Here is a 21,149-nt window from a genome sequence, read left to right as displayed (position 1 = left end):
GTAGAGCCACACCACCCCCTCTGCCTACCCTCCTATCCCTCCGATACAGTGTGTAACCTTGGACATTCAGCTCCCAAATACAACTATCCTTCAGCCACGATTCAGTGATGGCCATGACATCATATCCAACAATCTGTAAAAGTGCAACAAGATCATCCACCTTATTTCTTACACTCTGCACATTGGGATATAACACTTTGAGTACCTTATTTGCTACCCTTTTTGATTCTGCATCCCTAATGCACTGATACTCACCCTACTGGCTGTAATTATATCCTATCATCTGCCTGCCCTTCCTGAAATTCTGACTGCACACTCTCTTTGCTTTTTTAACCACCTGTCCTATCCTGAGTCCCTTCGCTCTGATTTCCATCCCCATGCCCAATTAGTTTAAACCCTCTCCAACCTGCCCGTGAGATTATTGGTCCCCCTCAAGTTCAGGTACAACCTGTCACTTTTGTACAGGTCATACCTTCCCCAGAAGAAATCCCAGTGATCCAAGAACCTGAAGCCCTGCCCCCTGCACCAGCTTCTCAGCCACACATTTATCTGCCAAATCATCGTGTTTCTACCCTCACTAGCACAAGGCACAGGCAGCGATCATAAATCACTACCTTGGAAGTCCTGCTTCTCAGCTTTCTACCTCGCTCTCTAAATTCTCTCTTCAGGACCTTTTTGACTTTCCTTCCTATGTCAAGACATCTGGCTGCTCTCCCTCCCCCTCCAAAATGTTGTGAACATGATCTGAGACTTCCCTGACCCTGGCATGTGGGAGGCAACATGCTATCTGGGTGTTTTCTTCACGTCCACAGAATCTCCTGTCTGTTCCTTTGACTATCGAGTCCCCTATCTCTACTGCTCTGCTCTTCTCCCTGTTTCCCTTCTGCATCTCAGTAGCAGTGGCATCCCCCGGGAGGTTATCCCCCACTACAGTATCCAAAACAGTGTACTCATTCAAGGGGAATGAACAGGGATGCTCTGCACTAACTGCCTACTCACCTTCCCATTCCTTCTCCTGACAGTCACCCAGCTACCTGCCTTCTGCATCCTTGGGATAACTACTTCCCTGTAATTCCTATCGATGATCTCCTCATTCTTCTACACAAGGCAAAGGTCATCCAGTCCTGATGAAGAGGCTTGGTTCAAAGTGATGACTGTTTACTCTTTTCCATAGATGCTGCCTGGCCTGCTGAGTTCCTCCAGCATTTTGTCTGTCCTGAGTCTGTCTGTCTTGTGTGAACAGGGTCAGACATTTGGAATATTGTGTTCCATTCTTGTTGCCTCATAGGAAGGATGTGGAAGCATTAGAGAGCAGAGGAGATTTACCAGGATGTCGTCTGGATTAGGGAGCATCTTTTATTAGCATAGGTTGAGCAAACCTTTTCTCTTTGGAGTGAAGGAGGGTAAGACATGACTTGATAGGGATCTATTAAGAGGTCTGGAAAGGGGGACTGTATGAGGGGGGATTAATGTTGAGATGATTGGTGGAAATAGTGGAAGGGCAGACTCAGGTAAATCCGGTCTTTGTTCAGTGGCTCAGGCACAGGGAAAGTGAGTGTCAGTGTCTGAGCACCACACAAGTCCGGAGAGTGAGCACAACAGGAGCAGATTCGGGGAAGGCCGGTCTTTCTGGGCTGCGAAGCTGCGGTGAGTATTGGCATCAGAGGCCTAAACTCAACTGCAACTAAAAGGAAGGTAGGCTCAAGTGGAGGGGCTATTGTCAGAGTTTGCCAGTGATAGAGTGGCTAAACAGGCTTCAGCATAAACAGGTGAAAGCATAGTTCAGAAGAGGTAAGGGAGTATTCAGGATGGAATACTCCTCCTGTCGGACGTGGGAATTTGGGATATTGGATGGTTTTCCGGATGACCACATCTGCAGGAAATGCACCCAACCTAGGGTGCTAGGGTCCATGATATATTGGAGCAGCTGCAGAATATTCTTAAAAGGGGAAGGGGAACAGCCTGGGGTCATGGTGGTTATTGGCACCAGTGACATAGGTAGAAAAGAGGAAGAGAGAATATAGAGTTATAATAAAGGCTGAAAAGGAGCACCTCTGAGGGTGTAATCTCCGGAATACTCCCTGTGCCACGGGCTAGTGCGGGAAGTATGGGTGATAGCATGGATGAATGAGTGGCTGCGGAGATGGAGCAGGGGAGAAGACTTCAAGTTCTTGGATCATTGGAACCTTTTCTGGGGAAAGGGTGGCCTTGTCAAGAGGGATGGATTGCATCTGAACTGGAGGGGAACCAATATCCTGGCAGGGAGGTTTGCTGATGCTTTTTCAGGAGAGTTTAAACTAATCTTGCAGGGGTTAGGGAAGCAGAGCCCCAGGTCAGTAAGGGAAGGATCAGACAAGAAGATCAGGGAAAGCAAAATCGAAATAATGGTTTGGATAGTTTGAAGTGTGTATATTTTAATGCCAGGTGTATTATGGGTAAGGATGATGAACTTAGAGCATGGATCAGTACATGGAACTACGATGCTGTAACCATCATTGAGAGTGATAAGGGAATGGGTGATTAATATACCAGATTTCTGAAGATTTAGAAAAGATAGAGGTTAAAAAAGGGGGGTGGGGTAGTTGCACTATCACAGCTGCATCAGGGGAGATATCACAGGACCATAAGATATAGGAGCAGAATTAGGCCATTTGGCCCATCGAGTCTGCTCCACCATTTAATCATGGCTGATCCTTTTTTGCCCCTCCTCAGCCCCACTTCCCGGCCTCCTTCCCGTAATCTTTGATATCATGTCCAGTAAAGAACCGATCTAGCCCTGCCTTAAATTGACCAAATGATCTGGCATCCACAGCTGCAAATAAAATACAGAGAGTGGTGGTTAAAGGGACTTATGGTTGGTGATTAGTGATGCTCCACAGCGATCTGTGCTGGGACCTCTGCTCATTGTGATGTATACAAATGACCTGGCTGAAAATGTAGATGGGTGGATTAGTAAGTTTGCAGATGATACCAGGATTGGTGGAGTTGTGGATAGTGTAGAAGACGGGCAAAGAATGCAGCACGATATAGATCAGTTGCAGATATGGGCAGAGGAATGACAGGTGGAGTTTAACCCAAATAAATGTGAGGCGTTGCCCCTCGGTAGGGCAAATGCAAGGAGACAGTACATTGTTAAGGACTAAGTCCTTAAGTGTTGCTGAGCAGAGAGATCTTCAGGTCCAGTCTCATAGCTAGTTGATAGTGGCTGCACAGGTCAATAAGGTGGTTAAGAGGGCTTATGGAACACTTGCTTATATCAGTCAAGGCATTGAGTTCAAAAGTCAAGAGGCGAAGTTGCAACTTTGTCAAACTCTGTTGAGGCCACATCTGGAGTATTGCACATAGTTCTGGTTGCCCCACCATAGGAGGGATGTTGAGGCTTTGGAGAGGGTGCGGAAGAGGTTCACCATGATTCTGCCTGGTTAAACTTGGGTTGTTTTCTGTGGAGCGCCAGAAGCTGATGGGAGATCAGACAAAGGTGTACAAGATTATGAGAGGCATAGTTAGAATGGACTGAGTTTATCTCTTTCTCAGGGTTGAAGTGTCTAACACCAGAGGGCTTGAACTGAAGGTGAGAGGGATAGGTCCAAGGGGGATGTGAGGGATAAGTTTTTTTTACACAGATTCTTGGGTGCCTGGAATGTACTGCCTGGTATAGACAATGGGTGCAGGAGTAGGCCGTTCGGCCCTTTGAGCCAGCACCGCCATTCAATGTGATCATGGCTGATCTTCCACAATCAGTACCCCGTTCCTGCCTTCTCCCCATATCCCTTGACTCCAGTATCTTTGAGAGCTCTATCTAACTCTTTCTTGAAAGCATCCAGAGAATTGGCCTCCACTGCCTTCTGAGACAGAGCATTCCATAGATCCACAACTCTCTGGGTGAAAAAGTTTATCCTCAACTCTGTTCTAAATGGCCTACCCCTTATTCTTAAACTGTGGCCTCTAGCTTTGGACTCAGAGAGTGAGATACCCTGGTCACTGACATGCAGGGTAGACTTGTAGTCTGTAAACCTCTAAATTCCCTGCCATATGCACCTTGTGTCTGTGTATATTGCAAAAGTGATTGTAAATTCTCTGAGAATGCTCCCATTTCACCTTCCTGGGGAGTGGGAAACCACAGTTATAGACAATAGACAATAGGTGCAGAAGTAGAGTATTCGGCCCTTCGAGCCTGCACCGCCATTCTGAGATCATGGCTGATCATCTACGATCAATACCCAGTTCCTGCCTTGTCCCCATATCCCTTGATTTCCCCTATCCATAGGATACCTATCTAGCTCCTTCTTGAAAGCATCCAGAGACTTGGCCTCCACTGCCTTCTGAGGCAGTGCATTCCAGACCCCCCACAATTCTCTGGGAGAAGAAGTTTTTCCTTAACTCTGTCCTAAATGACCTACCCCTTATTCTCAAACCATGCCCTCTGGTACTGGACTCTCCCAGCATCTGGAATATATTTCCTGCCTCTACCTTGTCCAATCCCTTAATAATCTTATATGCTGCAATCAGATCCCCTCTCAATCTCCTTAATTCCAGCATGTACAAGCCCAGTCTCTCTAACCTCTCTGCGTAAGACAGTCCGGACATCCCAGGAATTAACCTCGTGAATCTATGCTGCACTTCCTCTACAGCCAGGATGTCCTTCCTTAACCCTGGAGACCAAAACTGCACACAATACTCCAGGTGTGGTCTCACCAGGGCCCTGTACAAATGCAAAACAATTTCCTTGCTCTTGTACTCAATTCCCTTTGTAATAAAGGCCAACATTTCGTTAGCCTTCTTCACTGCCTGCTGCACTTGCTCATTCACCTTCAGTGACTGATGAACAAGGACTCCTAGATCTCTTTGTATTTCTCCCTTACCTAACTCTACACCGTTCAGATAATAATCTGCCTTCCTGTTCTTACTCCCAAAGTGGATAACCTCACACTTCCTCACATTAAACATCATCTGCCAAGTATCTGCCCACTCACCCAGCCTATCGAAGTCACCCTGAATTCTCCTAACATCCTCATCACATGTCACACTGCCACCCAGCTTAGTATCATCAGCAAACTTGCTGATGTTATTCTCAATGCCTTCATCTAAATCATTGATGTAAATCGTAAACAGCTGTGGTCCCAATACCGAGCCCTGTGGCACCCCACCTGCCATTCCAAGAAACACCCATTCACCGTTACACTTTGCTTTCTATCTGCCAACCAGTATTCTATCCATGTCAATATCTTCCCCCCAATGCCATGAGCTCTGATTTTACCCACCAATCTCCTATGTGGGACCTTATCAAATGCCTTCTGAAAATCAAGATACACTACATCCACTGGATCTCCGTTGTCTAACTTTCTGGATACATCCTCGAAAAACTCCAATAGATTAGTCAAGCATCTTCCCCACTACTGATGTTAGGCTGACAGGATGATAGTTCTCCGTTTTCTCCCTCCCTCCTTTCTTAAAAAGTGGGATAACATTAGCCATTCTCCAATCCTCAGGAAATGATCCTGAATCTAAGGAACATTGGAAAATGATTACCAATGCATCCGCAATTTCCAGGGCCACCTCCTTTAGTACCCTAGGATGCAGACCATCTAGACCTGGGGATTTGTCAGCCTTCAGTCCCATCAGTCTACTCATCACCGTTTCCTTCCTAATGTCAATCTGTTTCATTTCCTCTGTTACCCTATGTCCTTGGCCCATCCATACATCTGGGAGATTGCTTGTGTCTTCCCTCGTGAAGACAGATCTAAAGTACTTAATAAATTCTTCTGCCATTTCTCTGTTTCCCATAACAATTTCACCCAATTCATTCTTCAAGGGCCCAACATTGTTCTTAACTATCTTCTTTCTCTTCACATACCTAAAAAAGCTTTTGCTATCCTCCTTTATATTCCTGGCTAGCTTGCGCTCATATCTCATTTTTTCTCCCCGTATTGCCTTTTTAGTTAAGTTCTGTTGTTCCTTAAAACTTTCCCAATCATCTGTCCTCCCACTCACCTTAGCGCTGTCATATTTCCTTTTTTTTAAAAAAATGCTATGCAATCTCTGACTTCCTTTGTCAACCACCGTGGCCCCTTTCCCTCCTTTGAATCCTTCCTTCTCTGGGGGTTGAACTGATTTTTCACCTTGTGCATTATTCCCAAGAATACCTGCCATTGCTGTTCCACTGTCTTTTCTGCTAGGATATCCGTCCAGTTAACTTTGGCCAGCTCCTCCCTCATGGCTCCATAGTTTCCCCTGTTCAACTGCAACACTGACACCTCCGATCTGCCCTTATCCTTCTCAAATTGCAGATAAAAACTTACATTATTATGGTCACTACCTCTTAATGGCTCCTTTACTTCAAGATTGCTTATCAAATCCTGTTCATTACACAAGACTAAATCCAGAATAGCCTTGTCCCTGGTCGGCTCTCGTACAAGCTGTTCCAAGAATGCATCCCGTAGGCACTCTACAAACTCCCTATCCTGGGGTCCAGCACCAACCTGATTCTCCCAGTTCACCTGCATGTTGAAATCCCCCATAACTACTGCGACATTATCTTTGCCACATGCCAATGTTAACTCCCTATTCAACTTGCACCCAATATCCATGCTACTGTTTGGTGGCCTGTAGACAACACCCATTAGGGTCTTTTTGCCCTTACTGTTCCTCAGTTCTATCCACACAGACTCTATTTCTCCTGATCCTATGTCCCCCCTTGCAAAGGACTGAATCTCATTCCTCACCAACAGGGCCACCCCACCCCCTCTGCCCACATTTCTGTCCCTACGATAGCACGTATACCCTTGTACATTTATTTCCCAGGTCTGATCTCCCTGCAGCCATGTCTCCGTTATCCCAACAACATCATAGTTACCCATTCGCACCTGAGCTTCAAGCTCATCCGCCTTATTTCTGACACTTCGTGCATTCAGATATAGAATTTTTAGCCCATTTTTCCTCTCTCTGTTTAAATCGCTCCCTATTGTGCTTAACCCAGCTCCCCGAACTCCCATCGGGCTATATGCCCCTTGAATTTTGTTGTCCTTCCTAAATTTACTTATTCTTTCTGCACATTTAACTGCATGTTCTGTCAGACCATCCCTCTGTACATGTGTCCTCCTTATCACTTGTTCTGCCTCACCTTTCTCTACTACACACTTAATATTCCGGAACCATGTAGTCCCCACCTGTCCTTTATTCTTCATCTCGCTATCCTCTCTTGCATTCTGGATCCCTGCCCCCTGCAAATTTAGTTTAAACCCCCCCCACGAGCAGCACTAGCAAACTTTCCTGCAAGAATGTTAGTACCGCTCCAGTTCAGGTGTAAACCGTCCCGTCGGAACAGATCCCACCTTCCCTGGAACAAAGCACAATTATCTACAAACCTGAAGCCCTCCCTCCTGCACCATCCTCTCAGCCACGTATTAATCTGTATAATCCTTCTGTTCCTTGTCTCACTCGCACGTGGCACAGGTAGCAATCCTGAGATTGTTACCCTGGAGGTTCTGCCCTTCAGCTTCGCACCTAACTCCCTGAACTCACTATGCAGGACCCCCTCACTCATCCTACCCACGTCGTTGGTCCCTACATGGACCACAACATCTGGGTTCTTGCCCTCCCTCTCGAGAATAACCTGCACCCGATCTGAGATGTCCCAGCACCAGGGAGGCAACATACCATCCGAGACTCCCGATCTTCCCCACAAAATCTCCTATCTGCCCCCCGACAATAGAATCCCCTATCACGACCACTCTCTTCTCTCCCCTCCTCCCCTTCCTAGTCGAGGGTCCAACCTCAGTGCCAGAGACAGGACCACTGCAACTTGTTCCTGGTAGGTCATCCCCACCAACAGTATCCAAAACGGTATACTTATTGTTGATGGGAACAGCCACAGGGGTGCTCTTCTCTCTCTGTCTGCTCCCCCTGCCTCTCTTGACTGTCACCCATTTGCCTACCTCCTGTCTTTTTGGTGTGACTACCTCCCAATAACTCTTATCTATCTCTGCCTCTGCCTCCCGAATGATCCGTAGTTCATCCAGCTCCTGCTCCAGTTCCCTAACTCGGTCTGATAGGAGCTGCAGCTGGTTGCACCTTTTGCAGGTGTGGTCATCAGGGACCAGTGTGGTCATCAGTTCTTGCTTTCCTGACAGCTATCGTATCTCCCGATCTGAAAGCAACATCACAATCCCGCAGCCTGGGATGAGCATCTGTGGCTTCTGATTTGCCCTCACCCAGATGTGCTTCATGATGGTGAAATCCTCAGTTCACTTCTCTGTGTACCCAGTCACCGAATCCACGTATCCCTCGATGTTAACGCGGTTTCCATGGTTAGCAGCCTCTCTGAATATTCTCCAGTCCATGTTTTCAAAGCATTATTTTTATTATTTCTTTTTCCTTTCTTGGTACGTACTGTGAATGCCTGAAAGAAAATAAATCTTAGATTGTATATATGGTGACATATATGTACATTAATAATAAATGTACTCAGAATTTGAATTTTGAGGCACGTAGGTCCAGTTCTTGAGGAACTTCCAAGAATGGCTCTTCGCTATTCCCAGCGTTCGCCGTATCCCTGTCTCTGTACACGGCACTGTTCCCTCGCGGGTCTATACGAGGCTTGGGAGGATGCCCTGTGGCGGCGGCTGGCTTGGATGCCTGGACTCTTGGTGGACTCACTGCCATGTTGGTTTCCTACAGCCACGGCTAGCTTGCGAGAGGAAAGCGCTGAAGTCTCCGGAATATCGGCATGTGAAAGATGTGAGGGAAGTGGTCACCGACAGATTCCTCTGCACAGGGGGAAGTGACCCCACTCTGGAGGACAACACATGCTATGGTGAGATATCTCCCTGCCCCTCACCCCTTCTCCCTCCTCCCTGCCCTGCCCTAATAGGCGAGACCTTCAGTTATTTAAGTTCTTAATGTCAAGCAATCTAGCGATCATAAAAACATATACACAAACATCTTTGGTTGGCCCTTTAGAACCCGCTGCGACTGAGCACTCCACCATCTTACCAAAAGATATTTGACTCTGTCTGTGTCATTATGTATATATATATGTCTGCATGAACATGTTTCTGTGTGTGTGTGTGCGTGCGCCCAGCTGTACCTCTCCCCATGTCACACTAATATTCCCAAGTCTCAGTTTCACTGCGGGTCAGTTGCCGTCAGGCACTGTGAGATGACGTGCCCCCTTGTGTTAGCCTTTTCAGCCCTGAGAAAAATGTTGAGTGAACTTGGCCTTTTTTCCTTGGAGTAAAGGAGGATGAGAGGTGACCTGATAGAGGTGTATAAGATGATGAGAGGCATTGATCGTGTGGATAGTCAGAGGCTTTTTCCCAGGGCTGAAATGGCTAACACAAGAGGGCACAGTTTTAAGGTGCTTGGAAGTAGGTACAGAGGAGATGTCAGGGGTCAGTTTTTTTTACACTGAGAGTGGTGAGTGCATGGAAAGGGTTGCCAACGATGGTGGTGGAGGCGGATATGATAGGGTCTTTTAAGAGACTCCTGGACAGGTATATGGAGCTCAGAAAAATAAAGGGCTATGGGTAACCCTGGGTAATTTCTAAGGTAAGGACATGTTCAGCACAGCTTTGTGGGCTGAAGGGCCTGTATTGCGCTGTAGGTTTTCTATATTTCTATTAATACTATATTCTGTCATCATATTTGACGTACCAAAATGAACCACCTCACACTTATGTGGGTTGAACTCAATTTATCATTTCTCAACCCAGTTTTGCATCCTATCAATGTCCTGCTGTAAACTCTGACAGCCCCCCCACACTATCCACAACACCTCCAACCTTTGTGTCATCAGCAAATTTACTAACCCATCCCTCCACTTCCTCATCCCCGTCATTTATAAAAATCATGAAGAGTAAGGGTCCCAGAACAGATCCCTGAGGCACACCACTGGTCACCAGCCTCCATCAGAATATGACCTGTCTACTGCCTCTCTGCCTTCTGTGTGCAAGCCAATTCTGGATCCACAAAGGAAGGTCCCTTTGGATCCCATGCCTCCCTACTTTCTCAATAAGTCTTACATGGGGTACCTTGTCAAATGCTTTGCTGAAATCCATATTCACTACATCTACTGCTCTACCTTGATCAATGTGTTTAGTCACATCCTCAAAAAAACTTAATCAGGCTTGTAAGGCACGACCTGCCTTTGACAAAGCCATGCTGACTATTCCTAATCATATTATGCCTCTCCAAGTGTTTATTAATCCTGCCTCTCAGGATCTTCTCCATCAACTTACCAACTACTGAAGTAAGACTCACTGGTCTATAATTTCCTGGGTTATCTCTACTCCCTTTCTTGAATAAGGGAACAACATCTGCACCCCTCCAATCCTCCAGAACCTCTCCCATTCCCATTGATAATGCAGAAGATTATTGCCAGAGGCTCAGCAGTCTCCTCCCTCACCTCTCACAGTAGCCTGGGGCACATCTCGTCAGTCTCAGAGACTTATCCAACTTGATGCTTTCCGAAAGAAAGCTACAGTACATCCTCTTTCTGAATGTTTGTATGCTCAAGCTTTTCAGTCCACTGTAAGTCATCGCCAAAATCCTTTTCCATAGTGAATACTGAAGTACTCATTAAGTACCTCCACTATCTCCTCCGGTTCCATACACACTTCTCAAAAGTCACACTATTCTCTCACATCTTGCTCTTCACATACTTGTAGAATGCGTTTGGGTTTTCCTTAATCATGCTTATCAAGGCCTTCTCATGGCCCCTTCTGGCTCTCCAAATTTCATTCTTAAGTTCCTTCCTGCTAGCCTTATAATTTTCTAACTCTGTATCACTACCTCAGTTTTTGAACCTTTTGTAAGCTTTTCCTTTCTTCTGGACAAGATTTTCAACTGCCTTTGTACTCCATGGTCCTTGTACCCTACCGTCCTTTCCCTGTCTCATTGGGTGGGATCAGCGTACTGAGCTTGGACCAATAGCCTGTCTCTTGGTTCTTAACAGCATAAGACACGGGAGCAGAATTAGGCCATTCAACCTATCGCATCTGCTCAGCCATTCCATCATGTCTGATTTATTAATCCTCTCAACCCCATTCTCCTACCTTCTCTCCATAGCCTTTGATACCCTGATTAATCCAGAACCTATCAACATCCATTTAAAATACACCCAATGACTTGGCATCCACAGGCATCTGTGAATTCCACCGATTCAGCACCCTCTGTTTAAAGAAATCCCTCCTCATCATTGCCTAAACGGACGTCCCTCAGTCCTGAGACTTGCCCTCTGGTCCTGGACTCGCCCAGTACAGGAAACATCTTCTCCACAACTGCTTGATCTAGGCCTTTCAATATCCAACAGGTTTCAGTGAGAACCTCCTTCATTCTTCTAAACTCAAAGGAGGACAGGCCCAGAGCCATCAAGCACACCTGATACATTAACCCTTTCATTCCCAGAGTCCTTGCTGTCCTCTTCATATGGATCACAGTGTTGCATTTGCCTTACTTGCCACCGACTCAACCTATACGTTAACCTTCTTGACTCACAGGTGACTCGGGAGGGTCGCTGTTCATCAACATGAAGAGACGGTTCATCCAGGTGAGTCTTGCCCGCTGAAAGGCCACGGGATCGGGGAATGAGTGAGCAGGAGGGACAGATTGCAGAGCAGCTGTCGGCTGAGAGGGGAATCTGACCCAGTCTGTCTCGAACCCCAGACACGGCTCGAGTTCTCCTGAACCACAGCTGTCGGGTGAGAGGGGAATCTGACCCAGTCTGTCTCGAACCCCAGACACGGCTCGAGTTCTCCTAAACCACAGCTGTCGGCTGAGAGGGGAATCTGACCCAGCCTGTCTCGAATCCCAGACACGTCTCGAGTTCTCCTGAACCACAGCTGTCGGCTGAGAGGGGAATCTGACCCAGTCTGTCTCGAACCCCAGACACGTCTCGAGTTCTCCTGAACCACAGCTGTCGGCTGAGAGGGGAATCTGAACCCAGTCTGTCTCGAACCCCAGAGACGGCTCGAGTTCTCCTGAACCACAGCTGTCGGCTGAGAGGGGAATCTGACCCAGTCTGTCTCAAACCCCAGAGACGGCTCGAGTTCTCCTGAACCACAGCTGTCGGCTGAGAGGGGAATCTGACCCAGCCTGTCTCGAACCCCAGACACGGCTCGAGTTCTCCTGAACCACAGCTGTCGGCTGAGAGGGGAATCTGACCCAGTCTGTCTCGAACCCCAGACACGTCTCGAGTTCTCCTGAACCACAGCTGTCGGGTGAGAGGGGAATCTGACCCAGTCTGTCTCGAACCCCAGAGACGGCTCGAGTTCTCCTGAACCACAGCTGTCGGCTGAGAGGGGAATCTGACCCAGTCTGTCTCGAACCCCAGACACGGCTCGAGTTCTCCTGAACCACAGCTGTCGGCTGAGAGGGGAATCTGACCCAGCCTGTCTCGAACCCCAGACACGGCTCGAGTTCTCCTGAACCACAGCTGTCGGCTGAGAGGGGAAACTGACCCAGTCTGTCTCGAATCCCAGAGACGGCTCGAGTTCTCCTGAACCACAGCTGTCGGCTGAGAGGGGAATCTGACCCAGCCTGTCTCGAATCCCAGACACGTCTCGAGTTCTCCTGAACCACAGCTGTCGGCTGAGAGGGGAATCTGACCCAGTCTGTCTCGAACCCCAGAGACGTCTCGAGTTCTCCTGAACCACAGCTGTCGGCTGAGAGGGGAATCTGACCCAGTCTGTCTCAAACCCCAGAGACGGCTCGAGTTCTCCTGAACCACAGCTGTCGGCTGAGAGGGGAATCTGACCCAGCCTGTCTCGAACCCCAGACACGGCTCGAGTTCTCCTGAACCACAGCTGTCGGCTGAGAGGGGAATCTGACCCAGTCTGTCTCGAACCCCAGACACGTCTCGAGTTCTCCTGAACCACAGCTGTTGGCTGATGCACAGCAAGATCCCACAAATGGTCATTGCACCATGGTAGCGTAGCGGGCAGAGTGACTCATTTCAGCTGAGACATTCCAGATTCGGTGTTCAATTCTGCTGTCATCTGTAAGGACTTTGTATGTTCTTCCATGACCACATCGGTATCCTCCGGGTGCTCCTGTTTGCTACCACCCTCCAAAGATGTACTGGCTGTTAGATTAACTGGGCACTGTAAATTGTCCTGTGGTTAGGCTAGGGTAAAACCGGTGGGTTGCTGGCCATAAGTGCCTGTTCTGTGCTGTATATCCTCTCCCTCTACAGAGAGATATGTGACCATGAGAAGCCATGGGCTGTGGGGAGTAGAAGCACGGGGAGATCCAGTTTTCTGGGGAAAGCACGGACACGATGGGCCGGGCGGCCTGTTCCAGGGCAGTACACGCAGTTCACGTGGTTGTCAGTGGGCCGTGCTGTGGCTGCAGTGACGTGGTCATTGTGCACAGTGGTCAGTAGATGGACGGTAGATCGCAGAGTGTGGGGAGATGTTGCGGTGGGGGTGGGGAGTGTGATTGAGTGTTCGGGGGGTGGGAACTAGGGATGCATGGGAGGCTATGGTAATGCTTTACATTTTCAGTAACCTGAGTTCAATTTCCTCCATCATCTGGAAGTAGTTTGTACGTTCTCCCGGTGCCCATGTGCGTTCTGGGTTACTAACATCCCAAAGACAGACAGGACGGGGTTTGTAAGTTGTGGGTATGCTATGTTGGTAATGGAAGCATAGCGACACTTGTAGACTGCCCCACAGCACATCCTCGGACTGTTGGCCATTGACCCAAGAGTAACGCATTTCACTGTGTGTCCTCGATGTACACATGACAAATAAATCTAATTTATCCCTCTCTTTCGGGAACCTCACGGCTGCGTGGCCAAGCGTCAACACCTCCGCTCCCCCGTCACACCTCCCCACCCGGTGAACTGGGTCAAACTGCAGACCTCAGCCAGGGGAAAATCTGCAGATGGGGGAAATCCGGAGCAACAGACACAAAATGCTGGAGGAGCTCGGCAGGCCAGGCGGAATCTATGGAAACGAGTAAATATTCGACGTTTGGGGCCGAAGCTCTTCATCAGCCGACAAGCGTATTTAGCCGCAGGCGGGGAGCTGTCCCCTGGCGCCCCCCCCCCCCCTTCTCTGGACCCTGTCAACTCAACACCCCGTCACAACCTGGAGCGCCTCTCTGCTTCTCCGGCCGGATGCTCACCCAGCGCTCGGCTGACCGCAACCACGCCCTAACCCTGCCAACTCAACACCCCCGTCACAACCTCGAGCGCCTCCCTGCTTCTCCGGCCGGATGCTCACCCAGCGCTCGGCTGACCGCAACCACGCCCTGACCCTGCCAACTCAACACCCCGTCACAACCTGGAGCGCCTCCCTGCTTCTCCGGCCGGATGCTCCCCCAGCGCTCGGTTGACCGCAACCACGCCCGATCCTGCCAACTCAACACCCTGTCACAACCTGGAGCGCCTCTCTGCTTCTCCGGCCGGATGCTCACCCAGTGCTCGGCTGACCGCAACCACGCCCGATCCTGCCAACTCAACACCCTGTCACAACCTGGAGCGCCTCCCTGCTTCTCCGGCCGGATGCTCACCCAGCGCTCGGTTGACCGCAACCACGCCCGATCCTGCCAACTCAACACCCTGTCACAACCTGGAGCGCCTCTCTGCTTCTCCGGCCGGATGCTCCCCCAGCGCTCGGCTGACCGCAACCACGCCCGATCCTGCCAACTCAACACCCTGTCACAACCTGGAGCGCCTCCCTGCTTCTCCGGCCGGATGCTCACCCAGCGCTCGGTTGACCGCAACCACGCCCGATCCTGCCAACTCAACACCCTGTCACAACCTGGAGCGCCTCTCTGCTTCTCCGGCCGGATGCTCACCCAGTGCTCGGCTGACCGCAACCACGCCCGATCCTGCCAACTCAACACCCTGTCACAACCTCGAACGCCTCCCTGCTTCTCCGGCCGGATGCTCACCCAGCGCTCGGCTGACCGCAACCACGCCCGATCCTGCCAACTCAACACCCTGTCACAACCTGGAGCGCCTCTCTGCTTCTCCGGCCGGATGCTCACCCAGCGCTCGGCTGACCGCAACCACGCCCGACCCTGCCAACTCAACACCCCGTCACAACCTCGAGCGCCTCTCTGCTTCTCCGGCCGGATGATCACCCAGTGCTCGGCTCACTGCAACCACACCCTCCACCGTCCCCCGCAACCATGCAGCGTCAGACACACACTCCTAAGCTGTGGAACTCAATACCCAAAACTATAAGGGATACGGACTCAGTTGGCACTTTTAAACACCAGCTCAAAACCTACTTAATTAACCTTGCTTTTAACTAACATCATTTTGTCTTTTATTTACATATTTACTTTTACCTTTTATTTTATATTTCCACACGATATATCACCAAATAAAAATAGTAAAATAAATAAATCCATACCTTTATAATAACTTAGTCTTTATGAAGAGTGCTCTATAAATGTCATCATTACTATATGATCGAATACCCTTGATGACCCGTAACCACTCTGTGATCCCTACCCCACCCTCTTGGGCCTTCAATGTCTCACATTCCATACAAACCACAGCTCTCTCCAAGCCCCTCACCTCTCTTCCTCGACACCCAGAGCACCCCGTCCCCAGTCCACACACTGACAGCAAGCTTGCTGTGGTGAACTACATATACCTGTCTGGACTGCTCCTGTGGCTCCTCCCACAGACCCCTGTATAAAGGCGATTGAGGCTTGATGCCCGGCCTCATTCTCCAGGATGTAGTGTTGTTCATTCTTCCAGTCAATAAAAGCCGATACCTCGCTTCTTACGTCTCAGAGTGAGAGCTCGCAACTTGCCCTTACCATTACACACACTGTAACCCCAGTGCTTCCTGCCACCCCAGCCCCCGCAACGTTACCGAGCACCTTCCGCCTTCACTCTATCCACAAACAAAAACACACAGGATTTCCCCGTGGCCATCCATTTTAATTCCAGCCCCCATGCCCATTCTGAAAGCTGGTCCATGGCCTCCACTTCGGCCACTCTCAGGTTGGAGGAGCAAAGCCTTATATTCCTTTGGGCACCCTCCGACTTGAAGGAATGATTGCTCTAATTTCAGGTAATTTTCCCCCTCCCCTCCCATGTTCTGCAGTTCCCCACTCTGCTTCCCCTCTCCGCTGATTTCTTCTCCACACATGCCCGTTACCCCCCAGTTCCCCTCCTCCTTCCCTTTCTCCCATTGCCTAATCTTCTCTCCTATCAGATTCTGCCTTCTCCAGCCCTTTATCTTTTTTACCTCTCACATTCCGGATAGTTACTTCATTCCCCCTCCCCCGTCTACCTGGTTTCACCTGTCACCTTCTATATTGTCTTCTTTCATCTCGCTCCCACCTCTGGCATTGTCCCCCTTCATTTCCAGTCCTGGAGAAGGCAGCATAAATGCTGCCTGACCTCCAGAATTTTGTGTGTGTTTCTCCAGATTTACAGCTTCTGCAGAATCTGTTGTATTTATTGGCTGATTCTGCTCTCTGCAGGCAGGTGTGGTGAGCTGGGGATCGATAAACGTGTGTACAGACTTGCATCCTGACAGGAACAATGCCCGCGATTTCCACATCAACCTGTTAAAGGTGCAGCCGTGGCTCAGGCAGACGCTTCACGAGAGCCTGGTCTTTATCGATTAGGAGGAGGAACGCAATAAGCCTCTACTCACCAATCGACTCCTCTTTCATTGTTTCACCCAACTCTGCCCTTGATCTCCCTTTCTCGCTGATGAAAGGCACAGAGACACAACATCATGAAGCAGGCCATTTGGCCCATCGACTCTGTACCAAACTATTAATCTGCCTAGTCCCATCGACCAGTGCCTGGACAATAGCCCTTCATACCCCTCCCATTCATGTACCAAGTTGTTCTTCAATGTTGAAATTGAACCTACATCTATCTGTGCTGGTAGCTCATTCCACACTCCCAGCATCCTTTGAGTGAAGAGCTTCCCCCTCATGTTCCCATGACATATTTTACCTTTCACCCTCAACCCATGACTTCTAGTTCTATTCTTGCCCAACCCCAGGGGAAAAGCCTGCTTGTATTCCCCCTTGCTATTATACACTTACCCCACCCCTCATAATTTTGTTATGAGAAGGAGCCCTTCAGCCTCCTCAGAATCTAAATCTGAATGTGAACCATAACGAGAATCAGTTTTATATCGCTGACATGTATCTTCCAACGGAGGGTTATGTAGGAGCAAGAAGTTAGTTTGATCTTAGGGTGGGTGTAAAGGTCGTAGACTTTGTTCTACGATCTATGAAATTTGCTGTTTTCCAGATGCACTACAGTATAATCATGAAAAATTCTAAGTTACAACAATAATTATTTAAAATAAATATTTCTTAAAATAAAAAATGCACAGAGAGAAAGAGTACAATGATGAGAGAGTTCCGGTGAATGGTCTCAGCCTGAAACATCGACAGTTTATTACTCTCCGTAGATGCTGTCTGATCTGTTGAGTTCCTCCAGTATGTTCTGTGTGCTGCTGAAGATTTCCGGCACCTGCAGGTTTGCAGTACAGGCCATTCAGCCCGCACTGTTGAGCCAAACTGTTAAACTACTCTAAGGTCAACCTTCGTCGAGCGCCCTCGCTCGGTCCTTTCGGTGACGAGGAACTGCAATGCAGGAAAACCCGGAGTAAAGCACGAGCCAGTGCAGGAAACAGTAAATGGTGATGGGTCAAAGTGTCCAATATTGATTCTCCTCATTGATAGTGTCTGACCTGCCGAGTTCCTCCAGCATTGTGTGTGTACTGTGCAAAACCGTACATACACAGTTATCATATAGCACTCTGCATACCAAATCCACGAATGGATGCCTTATTCAGTGAACTACCACACCCTGACAAGGGTTTACACACACGTGGTGTTCACAAAGGTTTTCCCTCACCAGAGAACACACTCCTGTGGATTAACTATGTGACAACCACACTTCCGTATTCGAATGGAATCAAACTCACCCTTGCGGGCAACTTGGAGACAGTCCAAATTGTGATCTCTGTGTCACTAGGTTTCTTCTGTTTCAAACGTTTTCTCTCCCTTCTTCTCTGCAAATGCCTCCACTGTAGCAACCGAGAGACTCATTTATCAATACTCTGGATCAATCTCAACTCACTCCTTGAGCTACTGAAAGTTTCAACCAGCCTCGACTCACTGGTGTCTTTCCATGTTCGAAGCCATACTCGACTCGCTGGAGCAATCTGCGATGCTCCTTTTAGACTGCGGGGTAGGTCATTGCGTGACACTCACAGAAACAAAGTCACAGATTTCTAGTACATCACCTACCGACCCAAGAATTGATACACAGATTGTGTATACATAATACACAGATTCCCAGTACATCATGTACCGTCCCAGGTGTTGAAGCTGGGGTTCATAACACGTCCCCCAAAGGAGAGAAAATTTTGATCTAATACGAGCAAAATTTTAACTACTATTTACACAATATACAAACGTACATCTATAAAATGTACCATACATATATGGTTATCATATAGCACTCTACAAAACGAATCCACGAATGCATTGTCACCAAGAGTAGCTTATCACAAAGGGGACCATCTTTAAGGGAAAACTACCACCCAGGCAAGGGTAGACGCACCAGTAGATTCCACAAGGTTACCCCAATCACACCACCTGATAGTCACTTATCTAATCCCAGCTTTAACTTCTCGTTCACCCGGATCATTTCAGCTACCCTCTTGGAAGCTCTCATTTGGGAGAAACTTAACCTTATGGGTTATGACAAACACATCAGCAACTTAGCAGACTCTAAAAGGGTCGCAGACTTCCCTCCATCTAGGCACATCTCCATCCCATCAAAGACATTCGTAGCCACATAGTGCTCAGCTATCTTACTTTTAATCACCGGTTTTTGTCGTAACCATTGTTATCCCTGTAAGCATCAATTCCTTAGCAATTTCCAGCACCTCAACCTTTTTCGCTTTTCCTAATGCTGCAGGGGTTGGTGATTCCAGAATACACTCAACATCCACTGTTGCTGAATTCTTAAAGCTGAAAACCCTTTTAAACAAGAAGAATCAGGTATTTCTTTTTCCCCAATTAGATCGCTCATTAACTAAAATGATCCTGGATGAGCCCCAATGTTTTGTTACGTGGAAACAGCAATAATAGGTGTGGAATGGAGTCATGATATTATCGGAAAAATACAGAATTTACTAACACTCAAGCAGAAACATAGAAAATTGAACAAGTGACTAACTTCACATGAGGTTTACAGCGCTCTGCGTCTATAGCTCCCAAATGGTTAAACTTAGAAACAATCCTTAACAGAGTCTTACTGAAGCACAGTCTCAGAATGTCAGTTCAGAAATTGTCAGGAATTCTCGAGGGAACTGAGAGGAGAGACTTTTAGATTCGAATTGTAGTGAAGAGATGATCTTGAAGACGGAGATTCAAAAAACAGTGAAGAGGCAAGTTTCACAGAGATACACCATAAACGGCCAGCGTACCTTTCTGAAGGTGATACGGCAGACACACAGTACCCAACAAGTGAGAATTTCACCACGTAACTGACAGGAGACGTCCCTTTTCCAGGACTGGTCACCACACACCTGAGACCTTGCAGGGGTTTACCAAAGTGGGTGCCAAAAATCCACTTTTGGATTATCCAGTTCCACGACATATGAAGTAACTCCAACAGTGATTTGCCACAGGGATGCCTTCATCAGTGAACTACCACACCCAGACAAGGGTTAACACACACGTGGTATTCACAAAGGTTTTCCCTCACCAGAGAATCCACTCCTGTGGATTAACTATGGGATAACCACACTTTCATATCCGAATGGAATCAAACTCATCCTTACAGGCTACTTGGAATCAAAATCGCACTTACGGGCACCGTGGAGAGAGTCCAAATAGTGATCTCTGTGTCACTACGTTTCTTCTGTTTCAAACCTTTTCTCTACCCTCTTCTCAGCAAATGCCTCCAGCCGCAGAAACCATGAGAGTCATTTATCAATACTCTGGATCGATCCCAACTCACTCCTTTGGGCTCCTGAAAGTTTCAACCAGCCACCGACTCACTGGTGTCTTTCCATTTCCAAAGCCATACTGGACTCTCTGGAGCAATCTGCGATGCTCCTTTTAGACTGTTGGGGTAGGCCATCGCATGGCACACACAGTAACAAAGTCACAGATTCCCAGTACATCAGGTACACTCCCAAGATTTGATACTGGGGTACATAACACACAGATTCCCAGTACATCACGTAACATCCCAGGTGTTGAAACTGGGGTTCATAACACTACCCCACAAGGAGAGAAAATATTTATATAATAGAGCAAAATTTTCACTACAATTAACACAATATACAAATGTACAATGTCAATAAAATGTACCATACATATACGGTTATCATATAGTACTCTACAAACCGAATCAATGAATGCATTATCACCAACAGTAGCTCATCACAAAGGGGACCATCAACTACCACCCAGACAAGGGTAGACGCCCCGGTAGATTCCAGAAGGTTACCCCGATCACACCATGTGATAGCTACTTATCCAATCCCAGCTTTAACTTCTCGTTCACTCGGATCTTCTCAGCTCCCCTCATGGATGCTCTCATTCGGGAGAAACTTAACCTTATGGGTTAAGGCAAAATCGTCAGCTAACTTAGCAGACTCTGAAAGGGTCACAACCTCCCCTCCATCTAGGCCCGTCCCCGTCCCATCAAAGACATTCGTAGGCACATAGTGCTCAGCTATCTTACTTTTAATCACCGGTTTTTGTCGTAACCATTGTTATCCCTGTAAGCTTCAATTCCTTAGCAATTTCCAGCACCTGAACCTTTTTTGCTTTTCCTAATGCCGCCGGGGTTGGTGATTCCAGAGAACCCCCAACATCCATTGCTGCTGAATTCCACACACAAACCAATTAAACATCACGAATTGGCGAGACCCGATGCAGATTGGGGGACTGCTTCGTCGAACACCTCTGCTCCACCTGGCACAACAGACAGGATCTCCTGGTTGCCACCCACTTCAACTCTGCCTCACATTCCTATTCGGATATGTCCATACATGGCCTCCTCTACTATCATGATGAGGCTAAACTCAGGTTGGAGGAGTAACACCTCATTTACCGTCTGGGTAGTCTCCAGCCCCTTGGTATGAACATCGAATTCTCCATTTTCCAGGTAATTCCCTCCCTCTCGCTTT

The 21,149-nt window shown here is 48.1% G+C and overlaps 1 protein-coding gene across 1 annotated transcript in view; it reads left to right on the top strand.

Annotated features, from left to right (window-relative positions):
* Nucleotides 1–17,342, top strand: part of LOC140719223 (complement factor B-like) — a 231,626-nt gene extending 214,284 nt beyond the window's left edge. Inside the window, exons 16-18 of the mRNA XM_073033681.1 lie at nucleotides 8,677–8,812; nucleotides 11,496–11,545; nucleotides 16,450–17,342. Of these exons, the coding sequence (XP_072889782.1) occupies nucleotides 8,677–8,812; nucleotides 11,496–11,545; nucleotides 16,450–16,596 (333 nt within the window). The 3' untranslated portion in view covers nucleotides 16,597–17,342. The remainder of the gene's footprint in view (nucleotides 1–8,676; nucleotides 8,813–11,495; nucleotides 11,546–16,449) is intronic.
* The last annotated feature ends 3,807 nt before the right edge of the window (nucleotides 17,343–21,149 follow it).

This window comes from Hemitrygon akajei, chromosome 2 (genome assembly GCF_048418815.1).
Source record: "Hemitrygon akajei chromosome 2, sHemAka1.3, whole genome shotgun sequence".
NCBI classification, from domain to species: Eukaryota; Metazoa; Chordata; class Chondrichthyes; order Myliobatiformes; family Dasyatidae; genus Hemitrygon; species Hemitrygon akajei.
Note: the sequence above shows the minus strand (reverse complement) of the source record. Positions and strands in the feature narration are given on the sequence as shown.